General features: G+C 49.0%; 1 protein-coding gene across 9 annotated transcripts in view; it reads left to right on the top strand.

Moving 5' to 3' along the window:
• The window catches only part of UBR5 (ubiquitin protein ligase E3 component n-recognin 5), a 2,447,509-nt gene that overhangs the window by 2,255,196 nt on the left and 166,738 nt on the right, over positions 1-25,575 (top strand). For all 9 annotated transcript variants that reach the window (XM_069621460.1, XM_069621458.1, XM_069621459.1 and 6 more), the window contains one exon: positions 18,021-18,176. In XM_069621460.1, the coding sequence (XP_069477561.1) occupies positions 18,021-18,176 (156 nt within the window). The remainder of the gene's footprint in view (positions 1-18,020; positions 18,177-25,575) is intronic.

Below are 25,575 nucleotides of genomic sequence, written 5' to 3'. Positions count from 1 at the left end.
GATGAAGAGTTCCTGTGGATTTCTTCCAGTTTCTAAAGTTATTTATTTTATTTGGCATTGGTTTACAGTGCACAAAACCCTCGGGTATCTAGGCGCTAGTTACAGAAAGTGCGTGATAAAGAATATGCAGTGTATACATACTGGTAAAGCCTCTCCTCATGTTGCCAGCAGCTACATCAGACATTCATACAAAGGACATAGTAGGGGTAAATATACATACTGGTAAAGCCTCTCCTGATGTTACGGGGACAGGGCCGGTGCAATCACTAGGCAAGGTTAGGCGCTTGCCTATATGGTGAAAATATTAGAGCAGCAAAATACTGTGTTAATTCCTTGACACTAATTACTGCCTTGCCTGTAGTGATAGTATTGGCCCTGCCCTGTTACACTGCAAGCTGGCTGCAGCAGCAGAAGACGAGGTGGTGCTGTGAAAGTTGGGTCTTGGGGTCGGTTCAGGGTCATGAGTAGCATGGGCTTGGCAGAGCTGGCACCTGGGCATTAGCGCACCACGAAACGCCACACCTGCCCCCTCGACCGATCGCTGACTCGATGGTATGAGCCAGTGAATGCTGCGGTGCACTGTGCAGCCTGGCTGAGCCCCCTGAGCCTGTTAACTTGAATTGAATTCATATTTTATTTATATTGTGCTCATACACAAGTGATTCAGAGTGCAACAAGGGAAGGGAGGGGAACAGGGGAGAACAACCACCATCTATCTTGGCCAAGTGGCATTGAGAACGCGCAAGTGCATGGGAGAGGGGGAAAGTGCAAGGAAGGGGGGAGAAGTGGAAAGTGCAGAGCAAAAGGAGAACAGAATAAATAATAAATAAAAAATAAAACCAACAATTGTGGTAGTGCAGCCAGCAAGTGGCAAGTGCTGAGTTTAAGGCAGCAGACGGGGGAGGTCAGATAAGTGCAGGCAGAAAAAAGGGGGGGACTGTATGGGTACAAATACAGACCCCAGTGCAAGGGGAGGTCCGGAGGCAGTGCAGGAGGGTGGCAGGGTGAGCAGGAACCTGGGCCCGAGGACAAAGGGTGGCCAGGTGCACAGTGCCAAGAGAGAAACAGATCAGCAGAGGAGGGGGGGGCAAAGGCAGAAACAAAGAGGAAGGTCTTGAGGTGCTTCCAGAACCAGAGATGGTTCCCTTCAAGTTTTAGGGTAGCAGGGAGGCTATTCCAGATGGAGGCCCCAGCCGAAGACAGAGATCTACCCCCGGTTCGTTTTTTTAAAAACGACTGACCCTGAGGGAGTTGGAGGTAGAGGAGCGAAGAGCTCGAGAGGGGAGGTATTTGCAGAGGGATAGCTCAAGGTATTATGGACCCAGGCCCCAGAAAGCCTTGTGGACGATGCAGAGGGTTTTGAATTTAATACTTGCATCCACTGGGAGCCAATGGAGAGATTTCAGAGCTGGAGAGATACGATCCCAGGGCTTGAGGCCAAGGACAAGTCTCACAGTCCTGTTCTGGATTAGGTGCAGAGAGCGGATATTACAGGCAGGTAGATTTAGGAAGAGGCTGTTACAATAGTCCAACCTAGAGAGAACCAGAGCTTGGAAGACACTGAGCTTCTGGGGGAAGGAGAGGAAAGGCAGAGTACCTCCGAGGAAGTCCAGTAGGAAGTTTGATTTTTTAGAGACAACAGAGCTGTGGGAGGAGAAGGAAAGTGTGGAATCAAAGATGACCATGAGGTTCTTAGCCTCGCAGGTGGGGGTAGGAGGAGTGTCAAGGGAGGCCAGCCAGAGAGTGAGGGGAAAGGATGGGCAAGGTGTGCCGATGAGGAGGATCTCAGTCTTGCTGGCATTCAGACAAAGATAATTGGCGGAACACCAATCCTGAATCGCAGTAAGACCATCAGAGATGAGAGAGGGAGAAGAGGCGGCCAAGGGCAGCCTGAAAATGAGTAGAGTGTTGTTAGCATAGCACTGGAAGTTAGAGTAGAAAATGGCAATGCAGTGGGCAAGAGTTGCCAGGTATTGGTTGAAAAGCCAGGGCGAGAGGTTAGACCCCTGGGGAACATCACAAGTAGAGAGGGAGACAGATGATGGGAAGAACCCCAGTATGACCTGGGAGGGTCGATCAGAGAGGAAAAGAGGTCAGCCAGGCCAGAGCCTGATCCGTGATACCCAGGTTATCATGGAGACGGTTGAGCAGGATGGAGTGGTTGACTGTGTCAAAGGCAGAAGCGAGATCAGGTAGGCTGAGGACAGAGGGAAAGTTAGAGTCAAGGTTAGTGAGCAAATCGTCACTGATGTTCAGGAGAGCAGTTTCCGTGCTTCTGGTAGCCCTGAAACCAGACTGGCGGTCAGGGAGACAGCCAACAGAATCGGAATGAAGGTTAAGCTGGGAGATGGGCAGCTTTTCCAGGAATTTGTCCAGAAAGGGGGTAATGGAAATTGGGCAATAGTTAGCCAGGCCGGAAGGATCAGCCGTGGGTTTCTTGAGAAGAGGATGCACAAGGGAGTGCTTTCAAAGGGGAGGGGAAGAATTGGTCCAGACCATCAGACGTGGTGGCCGCCTGCACACCCTGCACTAGCTGCACGCCTGCAGCAGCTTTTTGCTGTGCAGTGCACCAGGCCAGTGTCTAAACTAGGCCACCTGAGCCATTCTGGTGGTGGCGGCCCCTGCTGTGCTGCGCTGTGAGAGTGAGAGAGTAACACTACATTGCTGAGGACAGAGGTGCCGTGCTGACTACTGGCAACCAACACCATGGTGCATCATGTATGCGGTGCCCACCAAACCCTCTGTCTTAGTTAAACGTTATGCCTGTGCCTGGGTGGCAATGGCACAGACTGCAGGCTCAGTAACAGCCCCTTAGGGGCAGGGGCGGGGGCGGCCTCAAGTCTGCCGCTGCAGTTTACAGCAATATTATTGAAAATAATGGAATCAGTTTTGTAAGCATTTACTGATAATGTATTATTGTTGCTCACTGCATTAGCATAGAATGCATAATCTTTGTGCCCTGATGCAAGTGTGTACCAGTCCTCGATATGACTCTCCCCCTTGTCCCGCCATGACACTTGACCCCTGCTCTCTGTTGCACACTGCACGGTCCACGCCGCCGCAGGCCAACCCTATTCTTGCATGCAGCATGCCGACTTTCCCGTCACTGCCTGGCTGCCCCCTCTGTGCTCTGCTCCTGTGTTCTCGTCCCAGTCGCCTCCGCTCTTCCGTCACTGTCCCATTTCTCTCCCGTTCTCTGCTGCCTGTGCATTTCCTTCTTTACTCACACCCTCCCTTGCCCTTAGTACTCACTGCATTCCCCTATTTCGTCTTTCTGTCCAAGTGCCTTTGCAGCTTTGCCCTGTCTCTACCTAACACCCTCTGTCCTTCTGCCATGCTCCCTGGCCCCATCTTCATGTCCACAACACTGTAGTTGGGGTGCCATCTCCCTTTCTATAGTCTATATGCCCTTCTGTCTCCACTCTTCATCCCTGTGTCCTTTAGTCCACCCCTTTGTCCGGCCGCTTCCGTCTGCTGCCACTCACCTGCCTTTATGCTCTATCCACATATTAGCATTACTCTATCCAGGGTGTGTGTTTGTCCCCCTGTCTGAGCCCCTCATGTTTCCAAAGCCCCCTTTCTCTTTCTCTTGTTTCCTATTCTTGTCCCCCTGTACAGTTCCCACTGTTTTCTTCCCACATCTCACAGCAATGGCCCCTCCTTGACCCGTTGCCCTCTCACCTATTAATCCGATAATCCACTGCCCGGTAAATCTAGTCTCCTCAGCAATGGTGTCCCCTCTGCATCCGACTGCTGCCTGGCTACAAGGAAGTAGAGAGGTGGCTTAGCAATAAGCAAATCTTAGGGTTACCACGGTCCACAGCAACCCACAAGATCCTGTGCAGGGGGGATGCTGAGAAGATAACAATGTCTACAACTCCCCCGTTCTGGTAAATTTGGTTACAATGTTTTTAAAGAAAAAAATGCAGTCGGGCCCAGGCCTGACTCAATGGTGATGTAGGTGGCGGGCAGAAGGGGCAGTTGTCATGCAGTCATGGACTTCACGAAGGCCATGTGATGAGAGAATTTATTTTTTCTTTTGAAAAGCACCACCTATAATCTGAACTACTGCATCTGAGTGGGGAGCAAGGGCGTATGAGGAGGGACACAAAGGTTGTCGGTGTTGTTTACTTATTGACCCACACATTGACTACCCAAGTCTATGCTGATCCCTATGGCCATCCCAACCCACTTCCTGCCCAAAACGCATCCACTCCTGGGATGTCTTTGAGCTCGCTTTACTCAGGTCTTACTATACAACTTGGCATTTGTAGTGCCTGCCAATGTTTTATCAAAGCAGTCTTCTGAGAGTTACTCACTTAATTTGAGCTGTACATGTGCTACTGATATAATACAAATATCTTACAGGCCTGCCTACAGCCACTCGATTTATAAGCACTATGCTGTCCTTCACTGAAGTCCTGCTAAAAACAAGCATTGGCAAAGCCAACAGTTTTGACTTGTGTATAGGTATTGGGCATTTGCCAGCACTGGAGTTATATGCCCAGGTACTCGCACCATTTGCATTTGCTACCATCAATGGCCAGTTAATACCACCATGGCAGTGCCTGGCAAATGCCTATCCCATGTCAACAAAAAGGCCCAAACAGTTGGCATTGCCAATGGTTGTTTTTTTTCTTTTGTTTTGGTGGTGTTGTGCCAAATCTGGCAGGGCACCTGGAGCTGCTGTTTTGAGCTGCCCAACATTTGTTTGTTTTCTTTTTATACATGCTGGCCTCGAAGTCCGCACCTCCTGCAGGGCAATTCACACCTCGTGAACACAAGGCTGTGGAGGGTGTGGTTGGTTGGAGGACAGTTGGTTGAGAATGGTTATGATCTGGATTGGGGGGCGGGGGAGCGCCAATCTGACAGTTTGCCTAGGGTGGCAAAATTACTTGCACCGGCCCTGTACGGGGAGCTTCATCAGACATGCATACAGAGGACATAGTAGGCGTAAATATACATACTGGTAAAGCCTGTACTCATGTTATGGGGAGCTTCATCAGACATTCATATGGAGGACATGGGTACCGGTACACAGTGAGGTAGAGTAGAAAGTACCTGCAGAGGGAGTGGTGACATCACAAGACATAACAAGAAGTAATTCCTAGACCCAGAAAACACCATCTTACAATGGAGTGTTGGAGGGGTTACATGATATCCCCTGTGTCTAAATACTTATGTAGCAGTCAAATGCTATCCTTTCCTATTGAAATGGCTGCTGGCAGTGGTTTTACAAAGAACTACCATGATTTTTCCCGACCATGCCTTAAGCCCCTTTGTTTAAATGGGTCCTGGTCCTTTTTTTTCACCGTTTCTTTTTTGAAAGTTCCTAGTGTTTGTCTCTACGCGCCAAACCAGGTTTGGTCCCTTTGTTCGTATGCCTTCGGCGGGCTTCAGGACTGAATCCCGCCTCTGGCGTCTGAGTGTCTAGGGTAGGCAGGAAGTGAGGCAGGTGCCTGAAACTCCCTGTGCTTAGTCTCCTAGGATACCCAAATGCACTCTGGCGGGATTGGCTGGCTGACTTTCTGGCAAGGACAGCCAGCCACCCTGCTGTGTGAGTGACAGCTAGGCTGAAATGAAAGGGAGAGAACTGTTTAAAAGGCAAGTCTCTTGGACTGGAAAGTGGAGTCGACCACTGGAACGAAAGAACCGAAGACGAGCTGGAAGAGAACAGCTGCTGCAACTACTGGACCGTTGGTTTGCCCGGTGAAGCCCTGCTGCAGGTCTGAATTGCCAAGTTCATCTCGACAGAGAAGCCCCTTCAAGGAAGACTTCTCCCTTTGAGTTGGTGGGACCAATCAACTCGTAAGCCACCTGGATACCATTCTCAAGGCTGGTTAAGATTAACCAGAGAGATGGACACCAGCTTGTGTGCTTGAATCTACAGCTATTGGAACTGAAGTGACTCCATTTTGTTTGCGTTTTCCGACGATCCTGTGCAGTGCAAAAGAGTCAGAGGAGCACGAGCAGGACGCCAAACAGCTGGAGCTCGGAATCAAGGTAAGGGTGCTGCCTGGGTCCATGAGAGGGGCTGGAAACCAAACAAGGGGAACCTAATGAGGGTCAGGGACCCAATGCAAGTTGAAGCGAATGACATGTGGGTTAAGGACCCCAAAAGGAGTATAAGGACAAACCAGTGCACCATATCAGTGAACTCTTGACAGGAGGGTGAACCAAGTGTCCTAGATGGCAGATATAAAGGGGTCTGGAACCCAATGAAATTACAGTAGCTAAGTCGGGCTGGAGTCCCAAGAGAAGTACAAGGGGAAAGAAAAGTGAAACGAACTGTGTAACGCATCACATGTGGAACGGTACCTAGCAGGAAAGTACACCAGGTCTGTTCAGTGGGACAGTGCAACACACCAGGGTCTGGGATCCATATGAAGGCGGGAAAAGCCTATAGAAGCAAGCCACAGTGGTCAGGGACCTGTACAAAAGGAAGAGACACTTCAAAGGGGCTGAGGCCCAAAGCCAGTTGGGGAGAGCCCGGGAAAGTCAAAGGTTGGGGGTCGGGGACCCACACAGGAACAGCAGAATCGGGCTGGGAGAACGAGACAGCCCAGAGGGATCTGGGACTTAGAAAGAGTACAAGAACTTAAAATGAACAACTATGGGGGTTTGGCCTGGTTCATGGAGTGAGGAGGTGGCTGCTCTGCGCTCCTATCCTGATCCTAGTTAAGATCCTTTAGTTTAAGAGCTACAGAAACAGCATTCAATTAATATCCACGAACAAAGGAAACGATCCTACACCTGATCGCAAGAAGTCTGAAGAAAATCAGAGCCCACACGCCAAATCTGGAGGCTCTGAGAAGGCAGCAAGATGGCGGATCATGTCACCGCTTGGAGGTGAGGTGGAGGAGGTGCAGTGCTCTGCGCTGAGCTGTGCCACAGACGCCAGAAGAAGAAAATGCCTTACCCCCCTAGCCTGCAGCCTACTTGGTGCCAGGGGTTCAGAAGCAACAGGAAAAGCCTGGGACGCTGGAAGGCTGGATCGACGGAGCGGGCTGTGGAGACCGCGGCGAACAGTGAAGTCGGGCGACATTGGCACAAGTCCCCCGCTGGGCAGAGCAGCGGCTGTGGTCGGCCTGGGAGAACGGCCAAAGTGAAGTGGCGACACCGGGGACATCATAGTCAGTGGCACATTCCCTGTTGGCCAGTGTGGGGCAAGGATAGCGCACCCATACCGAATCGGCCCCTGTCAGCGCCGCTGTGACCCTGGGCGGAAGGGGTTATGGACAAGGCGCATAGACCGAAGCTGGGCTGGAGTGGAGAGGCATCATCAAAGCAGCATCCAGTCTGACCCGCAACATTAGCTGGGCCGGCGACCGGAAAGCCTGAGATGCAACTGGCTGGTGGGACACTGGACCTCCGACATTCCGGAGCGAGGGTGAGGACCATGCAGTGACTAATGCGAAGACACGCTGGGATCTTCAACGCCTCTGTGCAACAAGAAGCGGCTTAAATGTCAAGACCTCTGAGGGTCAGAAAGGTGCACAGATTACCCGTGAGGGCCCGGCGGAGAGCGAAACATCTTGGTGGGGTCAGCCCCATGAGCAGGGACTAGCAGGAACAGAACGTGGTAGCATGAAGCCGGCAGCGGAGGGAAGGCGAGGTAAGCGGTGGCCACCGGAGCGCAAGAATGCAACACAGCAAGTCTGGATGCTGTCTGCAGGTACTGGTGGTACGGGGCTCACGGTGAGTGTGCCTAGGAACCTAGACGCTGGTTGGGACTGGCTGTGGGAGGAGGGGGCTGCATTGGGCGCTGCCGCTTTCCTTCCTACATTACGGCCAAGGTTGAGACTCTGGGCAGCAACAGTGGGGGAAAGGACATCCTAAAACTTAGAAAAGGCTGACAATTAAGGTGCACCTAACGTGTGGGCCAGCCGGAAGCTAGCTAACATAAACTGACGTGTGTCCCATTGCAGGAGACTACCTTTGGGTGTTCAACAAGTACTGCAGCACCCAGGGAGCTGGAGGCGCATGCAGACACACCACCTATGTAAAGGATCCTAACTATACTAGGAAAAGTATAGTCGCCAGGAGGCATTTCTCTGTACAGCTCAACAAGTGGGCGGCTAGAGGGTCACTGGGAAGCCTGAGGTGGGTGAGGAGGGGAGGTTACCGGTCACGCGACCCCACCAGCCCTGCATGGTAGATGCAAAGTAGCTGGGACATAAGAACACTAGGCCCAGATACGGCCCCGGGGAGGAGCTCGCGTATGTAGGCAACGACTAACGAGACATACCTCAGACCTCCAAACCAACATTGCTCTGGCTTGTTGCTGGAATCTGTCTCCACCCAAAAAAAATAACAACTCTACCATCAAAGAATCCTTTGCCACAGCTAGACAGCGTGAGCAGGCTCAGAGCACTAGCGAGGCCGGCCCAGTTCAGGCACCACCTGATGAAGCTAACAAAGACAAACAGGTGCTGGAGGCCATAGCCGGACTGCTCTCCTTCATTGATACAAAAATAGAGGAATTCAAGGCGGACATGCAACTGATACGTCAAGATATGCGTAAGCTCACGGCGTGGGTAACGGCCACAGAAGCTGGACAATTAGAAACCGCGGAAGCGCTGAAAGATATCCAAGCCAGAGTGCAAGTACTGGAAAGGAAAAACAAGGTCCTGGAAGAGAGGGCAGAGGATGCTGAATGCCGGTCTGAATGCAACAATGTGCGCCTTTTGGGTGTACCGGAAGGCATGGAAGGCTCCAATCCCACAAATTTTGTGGAAACCTTGCTGCAGCAGAAGATCGGTGCCGGACAACTGTCACATGGCTTTGCAGTTGAGAGGGACCACAGAACCCAACAAAAGAGGCCGCCACCAGGATCATACCCCCGGCCAATAGTAGCAAGGATCTTGAATTTCCAAGACAGAGAAATGATTTTGCGCTACTCGCGAGATATGGGAGAAATCAAAGGTCTTCAGAGTAACTGATGCAATTATAAGGAGGGCACCCGACTCGGGGAAAGCAGGGGATGGGGAGGTGAGTGTAGATGTGGTGGTGTGTTGGTGGGAAATAAGGATGGGAGTAGAGCGTACTCGGGTTTCACTAGGTGGGGATGGCAGCTGATATAAAATTGCTGACATGGATATGCACAGGAACAGGATCAAATCCTTCCTGAAGAGAAAGTCAGTCTCCATCGCATTGCTGAAGGCAATAGCAAAGTGGTAGGACGTTGGGGAGGGCAAGGGTTTGGAGCGCCGTATTCTAAATATGCACGAGGTGTATAAATATGGATAAATGACACTATGCCTTTCAGACTCTTAACAAAGGAGGTTGATGCAGAGGGTAGGTACCTGATACTCAGAGGAAGCACTGAACTACTAGAGATATGCATAGTTAATTCCTTCTCCCTAACAGTGGGACCTCAGCGTACTTGACTAAGTTGAGTGCGAAGCTAGCCCCATACCAGGATTGCTTTTTCATCTGGGGGGAGACTTTAACTGTGATCGGGACCTCACCTTGGATAGGTCCAACCCGCCAATGCAAGGAGCGAAACTGACCCCTTCGGCACTGAATGAGGTGATAGCGAACCTGGACCTAGCAGAGGTGTGGAGGGAGTTACACCCGGAGGACAGGGAATTTTCCTACTTTTCATCGCCCCATGCCCTATATACCAGAATAGTCTACGTAGACAGAACGCACCTACCCCAAGTAGAATCAGCATCATATCTGGGAAGATCGATATCAGATCACTCACCGTTACTCATGGAATGCAAGATGAGGGGACCTAGGCCACCCATACCTCTGTGGCGCATGCCAGCAGACGCCCTGACGGATAGTGCCTTCAGGAAGGGGATCCGGGGTAAAATAGAGGAATTATGTGGATAACGATGTGGGGGGGGCGTAAGGGGATGGGATACAATCTGGGAGGCACTGAACGTTGTGGTCAGAGGAGAAGTCATAGCTAGCGCTGGAGGCATCAGAGTCTCTGAGAAGTGAACTAGAGGCTGGCGAGGGGAGGATTAGGTAGATGGAGGCTCACGCCCAGAAAACCAGGGAGGCAGAAACGGAGCTAGCAATCGTCAGGGAGGAATGCCAAAGTGCCTGGGCTAGATTAGCAAAGTTAGATTATATTGCAAAAACCACTAGAGCTCACTCGGAGGGCGATAGGCCAAGTAGACTGCTGTCGTGGCTGTGCAAAAGAGAAAACACAAAATATCTGATCACGGAAATCGGAGATGAAACCGGCTCGGTGCACACAACGCAGTCGGCAATCAATGATTCGTTTAAAAACTTTTATTCCCAGTTGTACCGCCACGACGCGTTAATACCACAGGGAGATATACTGGATACGCTGGAAGAGATAGGTCTGCCCTCACTGGACAGTTCTCAGTGGGAAAAATTAAATGCAGAGCCAACGGTTGAGGACATAAGCGACGCAATTAAATCACTAGCTACTTGCAAGACCACTGGGAGTGATGGGCTGCCCCCCAAGTTTTACAAGACGTATAGCCAGGAGTTGGCCCCGATCCTGCATGAGGTATTTAAAGAGGCATACGGAGCACGGGTGCTGCCGAGGAGCATGAGGGAGACATTAGTGGTCCCGATACCTAAACCAGGGAAACCTGCAGACAAATGTGACTCGTACAGGCCACTGGCGATGCTGAACTATGACATTAAAATATTGACGACCATACTGGCCAGACGACTGTCAAGGGTCATAGGGACTATAGTGTATGGGGACCAGAATGGGTTTATACCAGGCCAGAACACAGCAATAAACCTGCGAAGGTTGCAACCTATTATCGCGCAAACAGCAGAGGAGCAAGAAGAGTACGCAGTGATCTCCTTGGACGCTATAAAAGCATTTGACTCTATTTACTGGGAATGGCTTATTGCTACTTTGAGACAATTTGGGTTAGGTGAACGCTTCATAGGGTGGATTAAAATACTCTACGAGGCACCGGCGGCCAGGGTGAAGACGGGGAGAAATGGTGTCCGCATTGTGGGACATCCAGAGGGGCACCAGGCAAGGTTGCCCACTGTCACCAATGCTCTATGTCCTGGGGTCTAGAGCTGATAGCCATCTACATCAGGAAACAATTCTTTGACGCAGGCATTAGAGTGGGAGGAGTGGATCATGTTGTGTCCCTATATGCGGACTAGGCATTGCTCTACCTAAGGGACCCACACCTCAATGTACCAGTGATCCTGAAAGTGCTGCGGAACTTCGCGCGAGTGTCAGGGATTTCCTTCAGCACAGAGAAATCATACATATTCCCACTGGCGGGGTTAGCAAGGAAAAAGGAGGAGGATCTCCCAAGGGTTGAGCTCCGGTGGGAAGTACGCTCATTCAGGTACTTGGGGGTAAATGTCTAAGGTGGACCGGGCGAGGCAATGGGAAATACACCGTATTTACACCTGGGGGATTGGGGGGGGTGTATATGAGAAGGGCGTCTTCAGGGAATTTTAATCTATGGGAGAGGAGGATGGTCCGCCCAAGGGCCAGTTTCTGTGGTACCAGAGGATCAAGAAGGTGGCAAAGGGCAGATGGAACGAATGGCCAGAGGAACCAGAGGCAGAACCAGCACTAACACTGCTTCACAACCTGGGAGATGGGTGGAAACCAGTGTCTAGGCTCTATAGCCAGCTTGCAGATAGACCCAACCCCAAAAGCAATTTGTTGAAGCAATGGTGGGGGATAGACCTGGAATCAGCATATCTGAAAAGGAATGGGAAAGGATCCTAATGTACCCCAGAGAAGTGTCGCGAATTGCCCGATTTAGGTTGGTCCAACTAAACGTCCTTTCTAGGATCTATAGGACACTGTGTAGAATAGTCAAATTTAGTAGCAACGCAAATACACTGTGTCCCTGGTGTAGGTCGGAGGGAGCGGGAATGATGCATATGTTCTGGGGGTGCCTGAAGGTGCAGCGCTTCTGGGCCAAGATAGAACAAGCTTGCAGAAGGACTGGGGTGGCGTGGTATGAATGGACACCAAAGGAATGGCTCCTGGGGGCCTACACAAGAATTAGTTAATTTAGGCATCTAATCAAATTCATGGACATGGTATGTGTGTTGGCCAAGAGGGCCATTGCAATGGCGTGGAAGAAGGCAGGGGATCCGCAATATGCCAGATGGCGCAGTGAGCTGGAACATTGGACGGGGGCAGAAACTAGGGTATGGGGTGATGGAGTATCCAAGGCGGGAGGTGATGCGAGCCCTGCTTACGAGGCCTGGAAGGCACTAAACTGGGACATGTTTCATCCATCGGATGATAAACCCCCATAAATGAAACGGGCCTACACACGGGATGGTTAGAACTCGCTTAAAGCTGGGCCATCAAGATGAGGTGTTCTGGACTGACGCCCTCCAGTCTCCAAAGCCCCCTGGTGACACCCCAAACACCGCTGCTTCCCTGGAAACGTAGTTGGATGCCCACATGAGCGTACTTGGAAGTGAAGACTGTTGTTATTATAAAGTTAGTTGTTGTTGTTAACCTGTTTTGAGTATACATGTGAAAGTGATGGAATGTAGAGCTGCAAACTGTTAAAGTATACTATAAATGCCAATAAAAACATTTAAAAATAAAATTAAAACAAACCACCATAAAAGCAAAGCACAGGGGTCCGCGACCGACCTAAGAGAAAAGACACTTTAAAAGGGGCTAAGGTTGAAAGCAAGTCGGGGAGAACCCAGAAAATCAAAGGGGGTCTGGGAGCCACACAGGAATTAAAGAATCAGTTGTGGAGAACAGAGATAGCCCAGAGGGTTCTGGGATCAGTGTGGAAGAGTCTGGGAGAACCTGAGACAGCCCAGAGGAATCTGGGACCCAAGTGAGAAAGTCGGGGAGAACCCAAATCAGCCCAGAGGGATCTGGGACCAATGTGGAAAATTGCAAGAGAATAAAACCAGGGGATGAGGACCCACCTTAGAAGAAAGGGACCTTTGCTTGAATTCTGAATTCAACAGTCAAGTCTGGTAGGATAGTGTACCAGACTTGGCGCTACAGTTTTGAGTTGGAAACAAGAGGAAGGGACTCCTCTCCCAGCCCCCCTTTTTTTACTGAGGAACTCTATTGCTCATTGTGTTCAAGTTGTTAATTGAACTTTAAAGGGCTGTGTCCAGAGAGTGAGAGAAGCCTCCCTGTGGATTTAGAAGATACCCAATTTTTCCTTAGTATAGTGTAAGGGCCAGAAATGGGTTTGGATGCAGGATGGTGGACATTTGACGTTATGGACTGTTAAGGAGAATTTTCAGAAATGTGCTAATCCCTCTCTACCTTGGAGACCCCCTGCTCTTTTGCTGGACTCTAGGACTTAAATTGTTTTGCCTAGAGAGAGTGAGACCATTTTTTCCCCACTCTCTCATGTATTTTAATTTCTTTTGTTTGTGGAGTCTGACAAACTCCATAGGCATAATATTTTTACATTGTCACACAGCACCTTCAGTGCAGCACAGGGAAGTCTTTCAGATTTCCCAAAGGTTTAAATATCTTCTCTTGGATAAACTACAAGTGAAATTGACTTTACTTACACTTGTAACTTTCTAGACCCAGCACACAGGATCTTACAATAGGGTGCAGGAGGGGTTATTAGTATCCCCTTTGTCTAGCTTCTGATGTATCATTTTTGTTACCCTTTCCTCAATGAATGGCTGGTGGCAGTGGTTTACTTTTAACTCCCGTGGTGTGCAGTTACAGCGGACTGCGTTCGCAGCTGCAGTAAAGCACTCAAGGGTGCCATTTTTGTCAAAATGGCCCCGGTCTTCTTTTTTTGCTATTTCTTTGTGGCAAGGTCCTTCTTGAGATTTACTCTGCGTGCCAAACCAGGTTTGGTACCTTTTGTTTGTTTTGTCTTTGGCGGGATTCACGAGTGAAGTCTGCCTCTGGCTCCAGGGTGTCTTGCGGGGGCAGGAAGCGAGGGAGGTGCCCGAGGTGCTTAGTCTCAGACAGGAATTCACTCTTAAGTGATTGGCCAGCTGGCTGTCCTGCAAGGACAGCCACCCTGCTGGGTGACAGCTAGGCTGGAATGAGTGGGAGAAACCTGCATAAAAGGTGAGGCTTTTTGGCTTGGAAGGCAGAGTTGACCACTAAACGGAGGAATTCAAAGAAGAACTTGAAGAGGATGCCTGCTGCAACTCTTGGACCGTTGGTTTGCCCGACAAAGCCCTGCTGATGTGCTGAAACTCCAATTTCGTATCGACTAGAGAAGCCCTGCAAGGACGACTTTTCCCCTTGTGTTGGTGGGACCCATCAACTCCAAAGTAAGCCACCTGGACTTCCTTTCAGTGCTGATTGAAATTACACTGCAGTTGCTGCTGGAACCGAATAGCCAGGGAGAGGAACACCAGATTGTGTGCATTGCTTTTAAGCTGGCCAAGAGCTGTAGGAAGATCCTCCGTACTCCCAGGAAGCAGGACTGACTGAGCCCGAGCCACCTCAACCGAGTGCTGAACCCCAGAGGCAAGGAAAGTCCATCTCGACAGCCACGAACCGTGGTGTTGCCATCTGCGGTAGACGTTCGTGGTGTTGCTGCCATCTCGGAATTCCCCTGGTGTGGTTGCTGGCATTTACAGGGTTTCACATCTGCAGTCTGCTGCTCCCCAGTGTGTCTCTGCTTTCTTTACCAGTAGCAAAGACTGGGGGTTCCCAGCTATTTTGTTGAGCAACTCTGTGTCTCTCGCACATACTTATCGTTATTATTGCTTTGACTCTCAACCGCAGTGCATAGTCAGATTATTTTCTCTGTGCCAATGTAACGCTCACCTGATTCCCGTAGAGGCGCCGGTCTTGACTGGGCGTATACCGTATCTTTAAAGGTGATGTGTAACACACGGCTGGCTCTTTGGGCTGGACCTCTGTGCACTGTATGTCTGACTCGAAGGGTAAGATGTCTGCAGATAGAAAATATGGGATTAAGGAACTGGGTTATTGAATGTCTCTCTTCTTCCCTTTCTCTTCTCCTGTAGAGCCCCAAAGGTTAACGCTCTCACCTTAGGTAAGTGAACGCCGTGCTCTCCATCTGCCTCGGGGCAGGGTGCTGTAACCAGTTTCTTCACTGGATAAGGGGAGCAGGCCTCTTGACTTCAGAGGACTGCTGTCCGTCGTTTACTGCACGAACGGTAAGTTTCGAGTAATTCTAATGTCTTTAAAGTCTTTAGTAATGATGTTTCTTGTTTTGCAGGGTTCCGGCGATGGCGGATGACGGGCTGAAGTGAGTTGAAGATGGAGCCCGTGTGATGAATAGAAGCGCCTGGAAGCACGTAAGTAAGCGCTTGTTGCCTGCTTCACGATGCGCTCTAACTGTCTTTTTATTTTGCAGGTACAAGTTCGGAGCGGCTGCAGGGTGCCGGAATACCCACTGGGTTAGATGTGGAAAGGAGTAATGGCACGTAAGTATTAAAGTTCCCCAATGTCTTTAAACGCACCTTGTTTTGTCTTTCAGATGCGGGATGCAGCGCCGAAGGCCTCCGGAGCGTGCGAAGAGTTGGTAAGCTTTTGTCTTTCAGATGCCGGAATGCAGTATGAAGGCCTCCGGAGCGTGCAAAGAGTTGGTAAGCTTTTGTCTTTCAGATGCCGGAATGCAGCGCGAGGCGTTGGTGACAGCCGATGGACCAGGTAAGTGAAGAGCTGTCACTGAGACCGTAATGCTAACCTGTTCTTTCTTGTCTTTATAGGTGTTGCTGAAGACTGGATTCAGGATGGTAAGCCTTTTTCCTTAGGCCCAGGATCAGATGCAGAAGACACGATGAGCGTTCTGCTGCAGAGGATGCAGAATAACGCAAAGCAAGATTCATCCATCGGGTGTGGTTTAAATAGCCTCCTGTAGTGCTTAGGTGTCTCCTTCCACAGCCACGCCTAGGTAAGAAAAGAGTTCCTGCTTTCCAGAAGAGTTCCAGTGTTCTGAATCTAGGGAGTGGCTCCTGCCCCACCCAACAGGAAAAGTAGTTCCAAACAGAAGAGGATCAGAGGCTCAACTGGCAGGCAAGTAAGCAGCATGGTCTGCTGCAGGTAAGTCCACCCAAGCATTATGAGCCCGGCGCTTCCAGCGCTGGGACTGGGCATATTTATGAGCCTGGTGCCACTGGCGCCAGGACTGGGTCCAAAAGGTCCCAATTGGGACTGGTTGGCACTCGGAACCTGGGTTATGGATCTGCTTCCAAGGGAGTTGGGAAAACCCTGACCTTTTGGAAGCAGAGATCATGACAGCCAATAAGAGTTCATTAACGGGTACTGAGTAATGTGTTAGTCCAGTTTTATTGGCTACTACTCTGACCACCATAAACTTTAAACACACATGTTCAATATACTTGCAAGAGTTTCTGTAAGGTTACCTGAGTGTGGTCTTGCGGTTTGATTAGGACTCACTAATGTTATCCTAGATGATATTTTAGAAACAGGGATCTGCAACACCTCTTTTTGCAATATTGTGCCTTGGTGGCAGTGGCAACTCTGCAGGATTCCTCTCCTACCTTCTAGGAGGTAATCCAGGCAGCCTCTGGACCAACCCAATACTTATTAGCTTGCCGCTCACCTATTAATATGCAGAGTTCACTCAACTCCCTCTATAGGAACGTGCCTCATTGAACCATCTTCTTTTCAAGGATTGTCCAGTGCACAGAGCGTTTTGATTAACATGCTTGTTTATTGCCCATTGTAAGTTATGAGCTAAAATGGAAGAATCTGGTGACAATGGATAGCATCAACTGGTAGCTAGACGTGGACGTTGGGTTACGTTGTTGAGTTGTATTGGGAAGCATGAAGAGTACATTATACTTGGTTATGGTGGTAAAAAGCTTTCTTAATGTAAATTTCATCCGGCTCATATTTCCAATAAATCCATCCTGCACACGTGTGCGAGGTTCAGCCAAGAGTCCTAGACCATTGGCTTCTACCGTGACCTCTACCATAACCTTCTCTCTCCATCATTAATAGTCCTTCCTTCTCCCCTTTTGAACCTATTTAAGGCTGTTTTGCTGAGCCATAACTTCCCTCCTTCTGGAAACCAACTACCACTTGCTCTGCAGGAACTTTTTTCCTTTTGTCATTTTTCTCAAATGTCTCGCAGTAATACAGATGGATTACAAGAAAATAATTCTCACTGTAGAATCCAATGTAGATGTTGATTCATCCGATCCACCAGCCTTTTTTCCCCAAAAAGATCTCCACTTTTGTTTTCTCTCAGTATGATCAATTAATTTGCCACACAGCTTGCCACATCTCATCACCACAGACCAGCTCCTTTACACTACTCCACACATGGGGATAACAAGTTCTTTGCTCCAACCGCACAATAATCACTTTGTACTCTTCCCCACTGAGTCTTCCTCAAATCGGAATCCGTACAAATGTATGAAAAGAAAACAAAGATGGAAAACGCCAAAAAAGGGCGTAGGAAAATAAAATCAAAAATGTTTATTGTGCCTTTGTTGCGGGGGACAAGCAAAAAAAAGGGTCTCTACGGCGTCGGATCCCTTCCATGTGCATGAAGGGAACCGACATTGCATGGGGATTGCAGAGATGGCGGCACAATTAGCCGAGTGCTGCCACAATGTAAGTATGGTCCAAAATGGCTGTGGGAGACGAAACTGAAAGTTATTTTTGAAAATATTACTTTTTTTCTCCCTCAGTCGTTTCTGCCTCGAACATCTCAGTGATCCCTCAAATCCACCATCCCTTTGAAATGGCCTCATGGCAATATTAAGCGTTACACAATACATTTGAATGCATAACATAATATGATGGTGCCTCTGTTCTCTCCTCTTGTGTCCTTTTTTCAGGTTAAATTTACGTAGTGTCCATTGAAAAGGCATTGTTGCTCCTTTGTAGTGGGTTGTTGAATTGTCATCTGAAATTAATTTTGAGGCATTGCATTAAATATCAGACTTTGATATGACGATCAGTAAAACTAGCAATTTCTTAAGCCTCTGTTGGCTACTTTTATTCTGTACTGTGCTTTCTAATTTCACTTTTCCAGATCCTCTATTCACATTGTACAGTTCCCTGGAAATACTACGTTTTTGCTGTTTACCTATATAATATGCATTTTTTTTGTATTCTGTTTTAGGTGAATTGGCACGATTTTGCTTTTTTTGATCCAGTGATGTATGAGAGTTTACGGCAACTCATTCTGGCATCCCAGAGTACAGATGCAGATGCCGTCTTTGCAGCGATGGACTTGGCATTTGCAATAGACTTGTGCAAGGAAGAGGGTGGAGGCCAGGTATGAAATTAATGGAAATTTATGAAGGCTAGTATGTATCTTCTTCGCTTTTTTCTTTTCACTGCACACTGCAGTTTGTTTATTTTGTCCCTATTTAACTATTGTGATAAATATGTCAACATTGGATTCATTTTCCATAGGTTAAACGTACTTTGGAGTACTGGAAATAGTAGTTATGCAAGATTATCTTTTTGCTGCTTTCCTCCCATAGACTTCTGTGGGACACCAGTTCCATTGGATTCTTTCCTGCCATGGATTACTCATCTATGATATCCATATCCTATCGCAGCTGTTCTTCGGTAAACCGGTGGCGCCGTAGGCTCTGCAGCTCCACAGGATTTCGCCCCCACTACCCAGAGACGCCGTCATGTCTAAAATGTACATTCATGATGAGGAGGGTGAGCTTGTTTCTTTTGGTTTTGAACCAAACTTGGGTCCTAGGGAAGCGAGGGTTTCCCAGTAGAGTTTTAAGGGGGATGGCCTGCTGGACCTGGCTTCTGACCTACAAGGAGCCAGTGGTCTGGACACCTCCCCAGAGTGTTAAAGATTTCAATCAGGCGACACACACCGGACCAGGGTCTTTGCCCTTAACCTTGGATGTAGCGCGCAATTGGAATGCTTTCTCTTTATTTTCTGCAAATTCAATTTGAGATGACACACAACCCGTCTCACACCCCCTTTTACAAATGCCCCAGGTCACAATGGACCATGTGAACCAGGCTGGTTGGTGGGAATGCAATATTTATTTATTTTAAAATTCAAAGAAATCGCACACATTTTAATATTGGGCAGCAATCACCAATGGGATGATAATTACAATGAAAACCACTGAAATACACTTGGTTAACCTTCTACAAGAAACTATCCAAAGCACAAATGAATAGGAGCAGTTTTGAAATATGGGTAGATAGCAGTTGAGATTTCCCCCTGCAATGCTCTCATAAACCCCAATGAATCGAATTTGAAGTGGATAGAAAGAGGCAGCAGGGAGTCAAGGAGATGAGATGGCAAACAGAATCGAAATCTGACCTTCCCTCACAAAATTAGAGGCAAAAGATTTTAAAGCCCTTTGCAATGGCATAAAATGACAGTCAAAATTTGAGAAATAATGTGCGGTAAAATCAATGAGGCAAATATGATTTCTCACGATAGCAGGAATGTATACACACTAGCAACCACAAGGCAAGGTATCAACAAAAGGCATACAGTTCAAAAGCAAGCTGAAAGTAAGAACACAATGCAGCCGAATCACATGTTGGAAAGTTGCATGTTTCTCAATTGCAGTTTGAAATGTCAAAAACTCTTTTTTTAAGGAAACGGGTGCAATACTCTAAATCAGAATGCGGTTTTTGGGCTGGGGAATAGATGCACCTCACAGGGACAATATAGAAGTGAAAGGATGGCTATTGTTGAAGAATTGGATGAGATTGGCAAGATAAAAGGTGGTTCGGTTTTGGAAAAATAAAGCTGTTAGAGAATCGGTTTGGAAAGAAAAAGACAAAGTTTACTTATACTAGATTATCAAGAAGATAGCGCTGTCCATGAAACAGGTTAAGGGGCCAGATTACCCTCTCCACGCTGCATTTCTCTTTATGTGGAATTTACTTAAATTATTCCAAATATTACTAAGGAGTTACAAGATGGGGTGAATGAAAGAATGGCGCTAAAGCTAGGAAATCACAGACAAGATGCACAGAGAATTCTGACAGTTGGACATTTTACCAATGCATGGATAGGGTTGCTTAGAGAGTGGAACAAAGATAAAGGGTCAAGATGGGGTAGGCTATGTTGCTATGGGATGGGGAATAGTCACAATCCGCTCTTGAATTTGGGATTAGGAACAGTCAACTGAGTTCTGGACTCCAAGGCTCGGGTCACCAGGTAGCGGCGGACTCTTCTAGCAGAACAGCTGGGCCTGCCTGGTCACTGGATGGCAGGGGTACAGCGGGCATGCAGTTAGTAGGCAAAAAGCCGATCTGGTCACAGGATGCTCCTCAAAAGTGTTACCACAGCTTTTCCCCTTTGTTCTTGGGGTTTTTAGTGGGATTACCCGATCTAGGCCCTGCTGAGATTGGATCAGCTATGCTTTGGCCTTGCAGTGGAATCTGGAGTCTGGCGAGATGAATGTAGAAAATCAGCATACTGGCATGACCCCTGCCCCTGGCAGTCAGGCCACCTGGGCTGCACCACAGTCTTCCATCATGGCCCCAAGGGTCCCATTATGTCCCCCAAGACTCTCTTGGCGCCAGGCTCATATGGGAAATTGGAGAACTGGAACGCACAATGGCATTTTCACAACATGGATGCCCCGCATGGCTCAGTTTCAGAACTGAGCCATGCGGTCTAGCATTTAAGGTGTGGTCAGGCCTGGGGGCACCTGGGATACCTGCAGGCTATATAAGCCCCGCCCAAGCTGGAAAACACATTTCGCGTTACTCTGCTGGTTGCAGCATGACGCTCACCGCGGTCTGTCGGATCTTCCTCTGCATTCCGGGCCCGATACCTACAAGAACAGAACACCGTTGGTATTCGCTTACCCATTAGCGAGCCCTGCTTCTGTCATTCTTCCAGACTACCGAACATCCAGCATCTTGGCGAACGCTCGCTCTCTTGGAAGCCGCAACCTGGGAAGAGCAGAGAAGCAGCATTAGTAAGCGTTTATTCGTCAACATTGAATAAACAACCAAAAGGCGCACGCTTACCTGAATTTGACTTGCTTTTGGTCCACGTCCATTCCGGCCTTTCATCGACCTGCAAGAAGAAAGACAAGGCCGATTAACACGCATGAGTGCTAGAAGGCGGTTTGAACAGCACTTTACTCATCGCTCTCCATCTTCTCGGCAACATAAAGTCCGGAACATCACGGTGGCCTGCAAGAAAAGGACAACAAACAAGTTAGCACAAGAAAAGCACATAGCGCCGCTCTCCGCGCTTTCACTTACCATCTTGTGCACAGCACCCGGTCAGCACGGCATCACCAGAACTCCTTCCGCACCTAAGAAAGAAGGAAATTAATAGGGGCAATTACAAATAAAAGGACAAGTTGCCAAAACAGCAGACTTACCTGACGAACTGAGTTGCAGCAGCTCTGGACTCTGAGGGGCCCGCACAAGTGAAGCAACTAGGTTGTGACGCGCCCATCCACAACGCACCCCTGCACAGAACAGCAGGACGCAGAGCGCACCCTACCAAAAGTCAAGGTGAGGAGAGTACCAAGGGGTCGTTGGGTCCACAAGGGAGGTGGGCTCCATGCTAAAAGAGACAATAAGATAAACCCAAAAGTCCAAGGTAGTGGGTCCAAGGTCGGAAGCAGTCCAGCCAGATTGGGTGGCGTCCCAGTGGATGCCAGGTGAGCGTTACAGATTTGCCTGCGCCGGAAATTCAGGAGCAAGTGTATCCAGAGTTCTGTCAACCTCCCTTCTTTATAAGGCATGGTGACCTCATAGGATTATGTGGTGGGGCAGGCTTAGCTGGGCGTGCCTATAAACAACTGGATTGGTCAGGGGAGCATCCTTTTCAATGTAAAATATTCCCTTTTCAATGGGAACATTTTGCAAGCAGCAGAGCAGTGCTAATTTTCAATTGGCTTCTTTTGGTGCACACAAGAACACATACTGGTGGCCTTTCTCAGTGTGCACTCTGTTCCAACTTGCCCAATAGTTGTTTGGCAAGATGGTGCAGCCATCATTTTTCTTTAGTGTAGCTGCAAAACGCAGTTTCAATGTTGGGCAGTGGTGCGCCAAGGAGCCCGCGCAGCCATTTTGCTGTTAAATGCAGACGTGCAGTTTGATCATGGATGGGAATTCTGCTGAGTGGGTGTCATGACCCTTGCCCCTGGCCCCCACTGGCAAGTCAGCCTCCCAGTTAGGGCCATGTCAAAGGCCTTAAAACCTCATCCAAGACTCTCTTGGAGTCAGTCCTGCAGAGAGAGAAAGAACACTACGAAACTTAGCTGGAACAGTATCCTGTCTTCAATCCATCGCTGACTTCAGTTCCACTCACCTGAAGGTACGAACTATCATCTGGCACCGCATGCATCCTGGAATACCTCCATGGCAAAGTTCTCTTTTGGCCTCTGGTCTGCTGTAGTTGTGTGCGACCTGAGATGAGGGATGGGTTTCTGTCCCTTGTCTGAGATATTAAGGAGGTAGCACAGCAGATGCTGCGCACTGCATGGACAGATCCATGGCTACTGGTACTGTGATCAGGTGACATTCTTGGATTCGGACGTCGGGGTTTAAAACCTGTAAGGGAGCAAGCACTGTCAAAGCCAATAAGTTCAGAAGGGGTCCTTTAGGGAGCCAGGACAGCCAAAGTCAATGGACAAAGTCAAAGTTCTTATGCTCCTCTTCTTAGAAATATGTTCTTAAATAGTCATTGTTCAAAAGAGAAATTACAGCACCTCCAGAGGAGACTCCTTTAGGAAGCACAAACTGTAAGGCAATGCAGGTAAGTTGAGGTCAACTTAGTGTAGGGTTAAATCGCACTCCCAAAGATCGGAAGCACCCCCAATGGCAAAAGGAAAAAGCACCCCAAGCCCCACAGTACCTTTTGAAATTAAGAAGCTGTATTGGTTGGTTGCCTTCACGATGAAGTGCAGTAGACCCTTGTTCCTGGTCCTTAGTCGTGGTGACGAAAGGGGGGCCAACTGGCGCGCTCCTGCGGGAGCACTCGAGAGAGGGACTCGGCAGCAATGGATTTCCGTCAATTCAGCGGCTTTGTGGTTTTAGAGCCTTTTCCTCAGCGCCAAAGAAGAACAAAAAGCTCTAATTAGGATTTTCTTGATCTCTCACTCTTCGACTCTGGTGAGGTAACGCTGGGCGCGTATTTCTGGCTTCTGTAGGGTTCTCTAGATGCCCACAAAGATCTGGCCGGATTCGGACAACAATGCACTCACAAGTGGTCGAAGTACCCATTGGGCTTCTGCAGCCTTGGAAAGTTGCAGCAATTCGGGGGTTGAGCCAAAACAGTTTGTGTCGAGGCTAGTTGGTCCCACCAGCCTAAGGGAGGGAGGAAGTCCTTTACGGGTCTTCTCTGTCGATTCGAAAACTGGGTCAGCACAGCCGCAGTTCTTCACCGGGCACTTCGCACTCTAGGAGGGTGCTGCTGACATCATCTGCTTTGGATGTTATCCTCCAGTGGGCGACTCTTCTCTTAGCCCCTAAAACCTTGCTTTTTATAGAAGTTCCCATTCATTTGCAGCCCTAGGATGTGAATCGCCCAGCAGGGTGGCTGTCCTTCAGGATAGCCAGCCGGCCAATTGGAACTGGTTTCACTCAGGCACACCTAGAGACAAAGGACAGGGACGTTTCGGGACCCTCCCTCACTTCCTGCATTTCCAGTTACACTGGAGCCTGGGCGGGCTGAAGCCTGACAAAGGCAAAATACACAAAGGGCTCAAACCTGATGCAAACGGAGTAAAAGCCCAGAGGAAACTAACAAGAAATGGTGAAAAAGAACGCAGGCCATTTTTGAAAAAATGATCACCCTTGGGTGCAGCACTTCTGCTGAGGCATCAGCCTGCAGATACATGTCGCTAGGTAGTACAGAAAGAATCCACTGCCACCAGCCATTCAAGTGAGTTACTGTAACCACATGTTACATGAGGAATGGGTTAAAGGAATTACTATGTAACACCCAGCACTCCACATAGGGTGGTGTGTGCTGGACCCATGAAGTAAAGTTAAGTAAGACGGGGGTCATTTTACTATTCTTGGGAACAGTAGTTGACCCCAGAGGCGTAGACAGGGTAGGGCCTGAGCGGGTCAGGCACACCAAAAATCTGTAAATGCCCACTGTGCAGCGCTGTGTGGATATTTACAGATGTTAATGTCACTGCGATGGGCCCAACTACATTAGCTTCAGGACCCACTTTTTAGACAATCCTGGCTACGCCACTCTTTCACCCAAGAAAATGTAGTTAAACATTGAGAAGTCGAAGAGACTTCTCAGTGGCACTGCACAAAGGTGCTGTGTGTCACAATGCAAAAGCAGATGCCTATGGCGTTTACCAGATTCCATAAAACAGTAAGGAACATAGAAAATCATAGTCAGGAAAACACATGAGTGAGTGAGAAAAAGGTCCCACTCCCTCAGGAGTAAAAATGAAAAAGCCCTGAGTCCAGCAAATAAGATGGGGGGTCTCCAAGGTTAAAGGGAATTGGCACAGAAATGAACATTCCCCCTAACAGCCCCGCCCCCTCACAGACTGCTTAACCTCAGTGACTGCCTCGAACACCCATCACCAGTGGGTGGAAGGACCACTTCCGATGCTTGTGCCTTGCAGGTCATCAATCAGGGGTAATTCCTCCCTTTTCTTAATCGCCTACTGGACAACTGCCCTCACTCCACCCCTCTTCCTCTGGACCCTATCCTTCTGGAAGAGGCCAGTCATCTTGTGGCAAAGATTGCTATATAACTTCTTCCAAGCTCAGAACGAGGGAGGGGGTGGTACTCTACCTGCTTTATGGTGCCCAAGAAGGACAGAGGCTTGCGCCCAATTTTGATCCGTGGCTACTGAATTTGTTCCTTTGCAAAAACAAATTGAAGATGGTCACTCTTGCCCAAATCCAGCAAGCCTTCGATCTGCGGGATTGGTTGGTTTCCTTGGACCTTGAGGACGCTTACTTCCATGTGCCAATTCATTTAAAGCGCAGGAAGTGTCTGAAGTTTATGGTGGGCCAGCAACATTACCAATTAAAGATCCTGTCATTCGGTCTTTCGTCCGCACATACGGTTTTCACCAAACTGCTAGCAGTGGTAGCGGCTTGACTCAGGAGAACGAGCGCTCACGTCTTTCCCTACCTGGATGGCTCATCCGAGCCCACTCACCGGCGCTAGTGTCGGCACATTTGCTCCATACATGCACTCTTTTGCACAGTTTGGCATTTTCCCTGAACCTCAAAAAGTCTCGGGTTCTGCCGTCCCAGTGTCTTCGATTCATCGGAGCAGTTTTGGACACTCGCCTGGGCAGGGTTTTCCCACCCAAAGATCGTGTGGCGAATGTTTTCTCGGATGGTCTGTCTTGCAGTCGCAGACACGAGTCGGAGCCTTATCCTTCCTGCACCTTTTGGGCCTCCTGCATCCTAGTGGTACTGGAGGCAAGGCTGTGCATGATATCGCTTCAGTGGCTTCTTCGTTGGCAATGGTCGCAGTTTCAGGGCCAGATGTCAGACCTTCTGGAGCTCTCTAGTTGATTGGCTCTGGATCTGACGTGGTGGGCCAAGTGGGACAGTTTGCTGAAGGGCTCATTGTTTCAACAACCTTGGCCCCATTTGACGATGGTCACTGACACATTTCTGGCCGGTTGGGAAGTATGGTTGTGGAATTCCCACTCCTAGACCTGTTGGTATGACTAACCCCACCCACTCCTACGCTGCACAAACTGGGACTGGCGCTC

This window comes from Ambystoma mexicanum, chromosome 5q (genome assembly GCF_040938575.1).
Source record: "Ambystoma mexicanum isolate Mex_15411 chromosome 5q, UKY_AmexF1_1, whole genome shotgun sequence".
Lineage (NCBI taxonomy): Eukaryota > Metazoa > Chordata > Amphibia > Caudata > Ambystomatidae > Ambystoma > Ambystoma mexicanum.
Note: the sequence above shows the minus strand (reverse complement) of the source record. Positions and strands in the feature narration are given on the sequence as shown.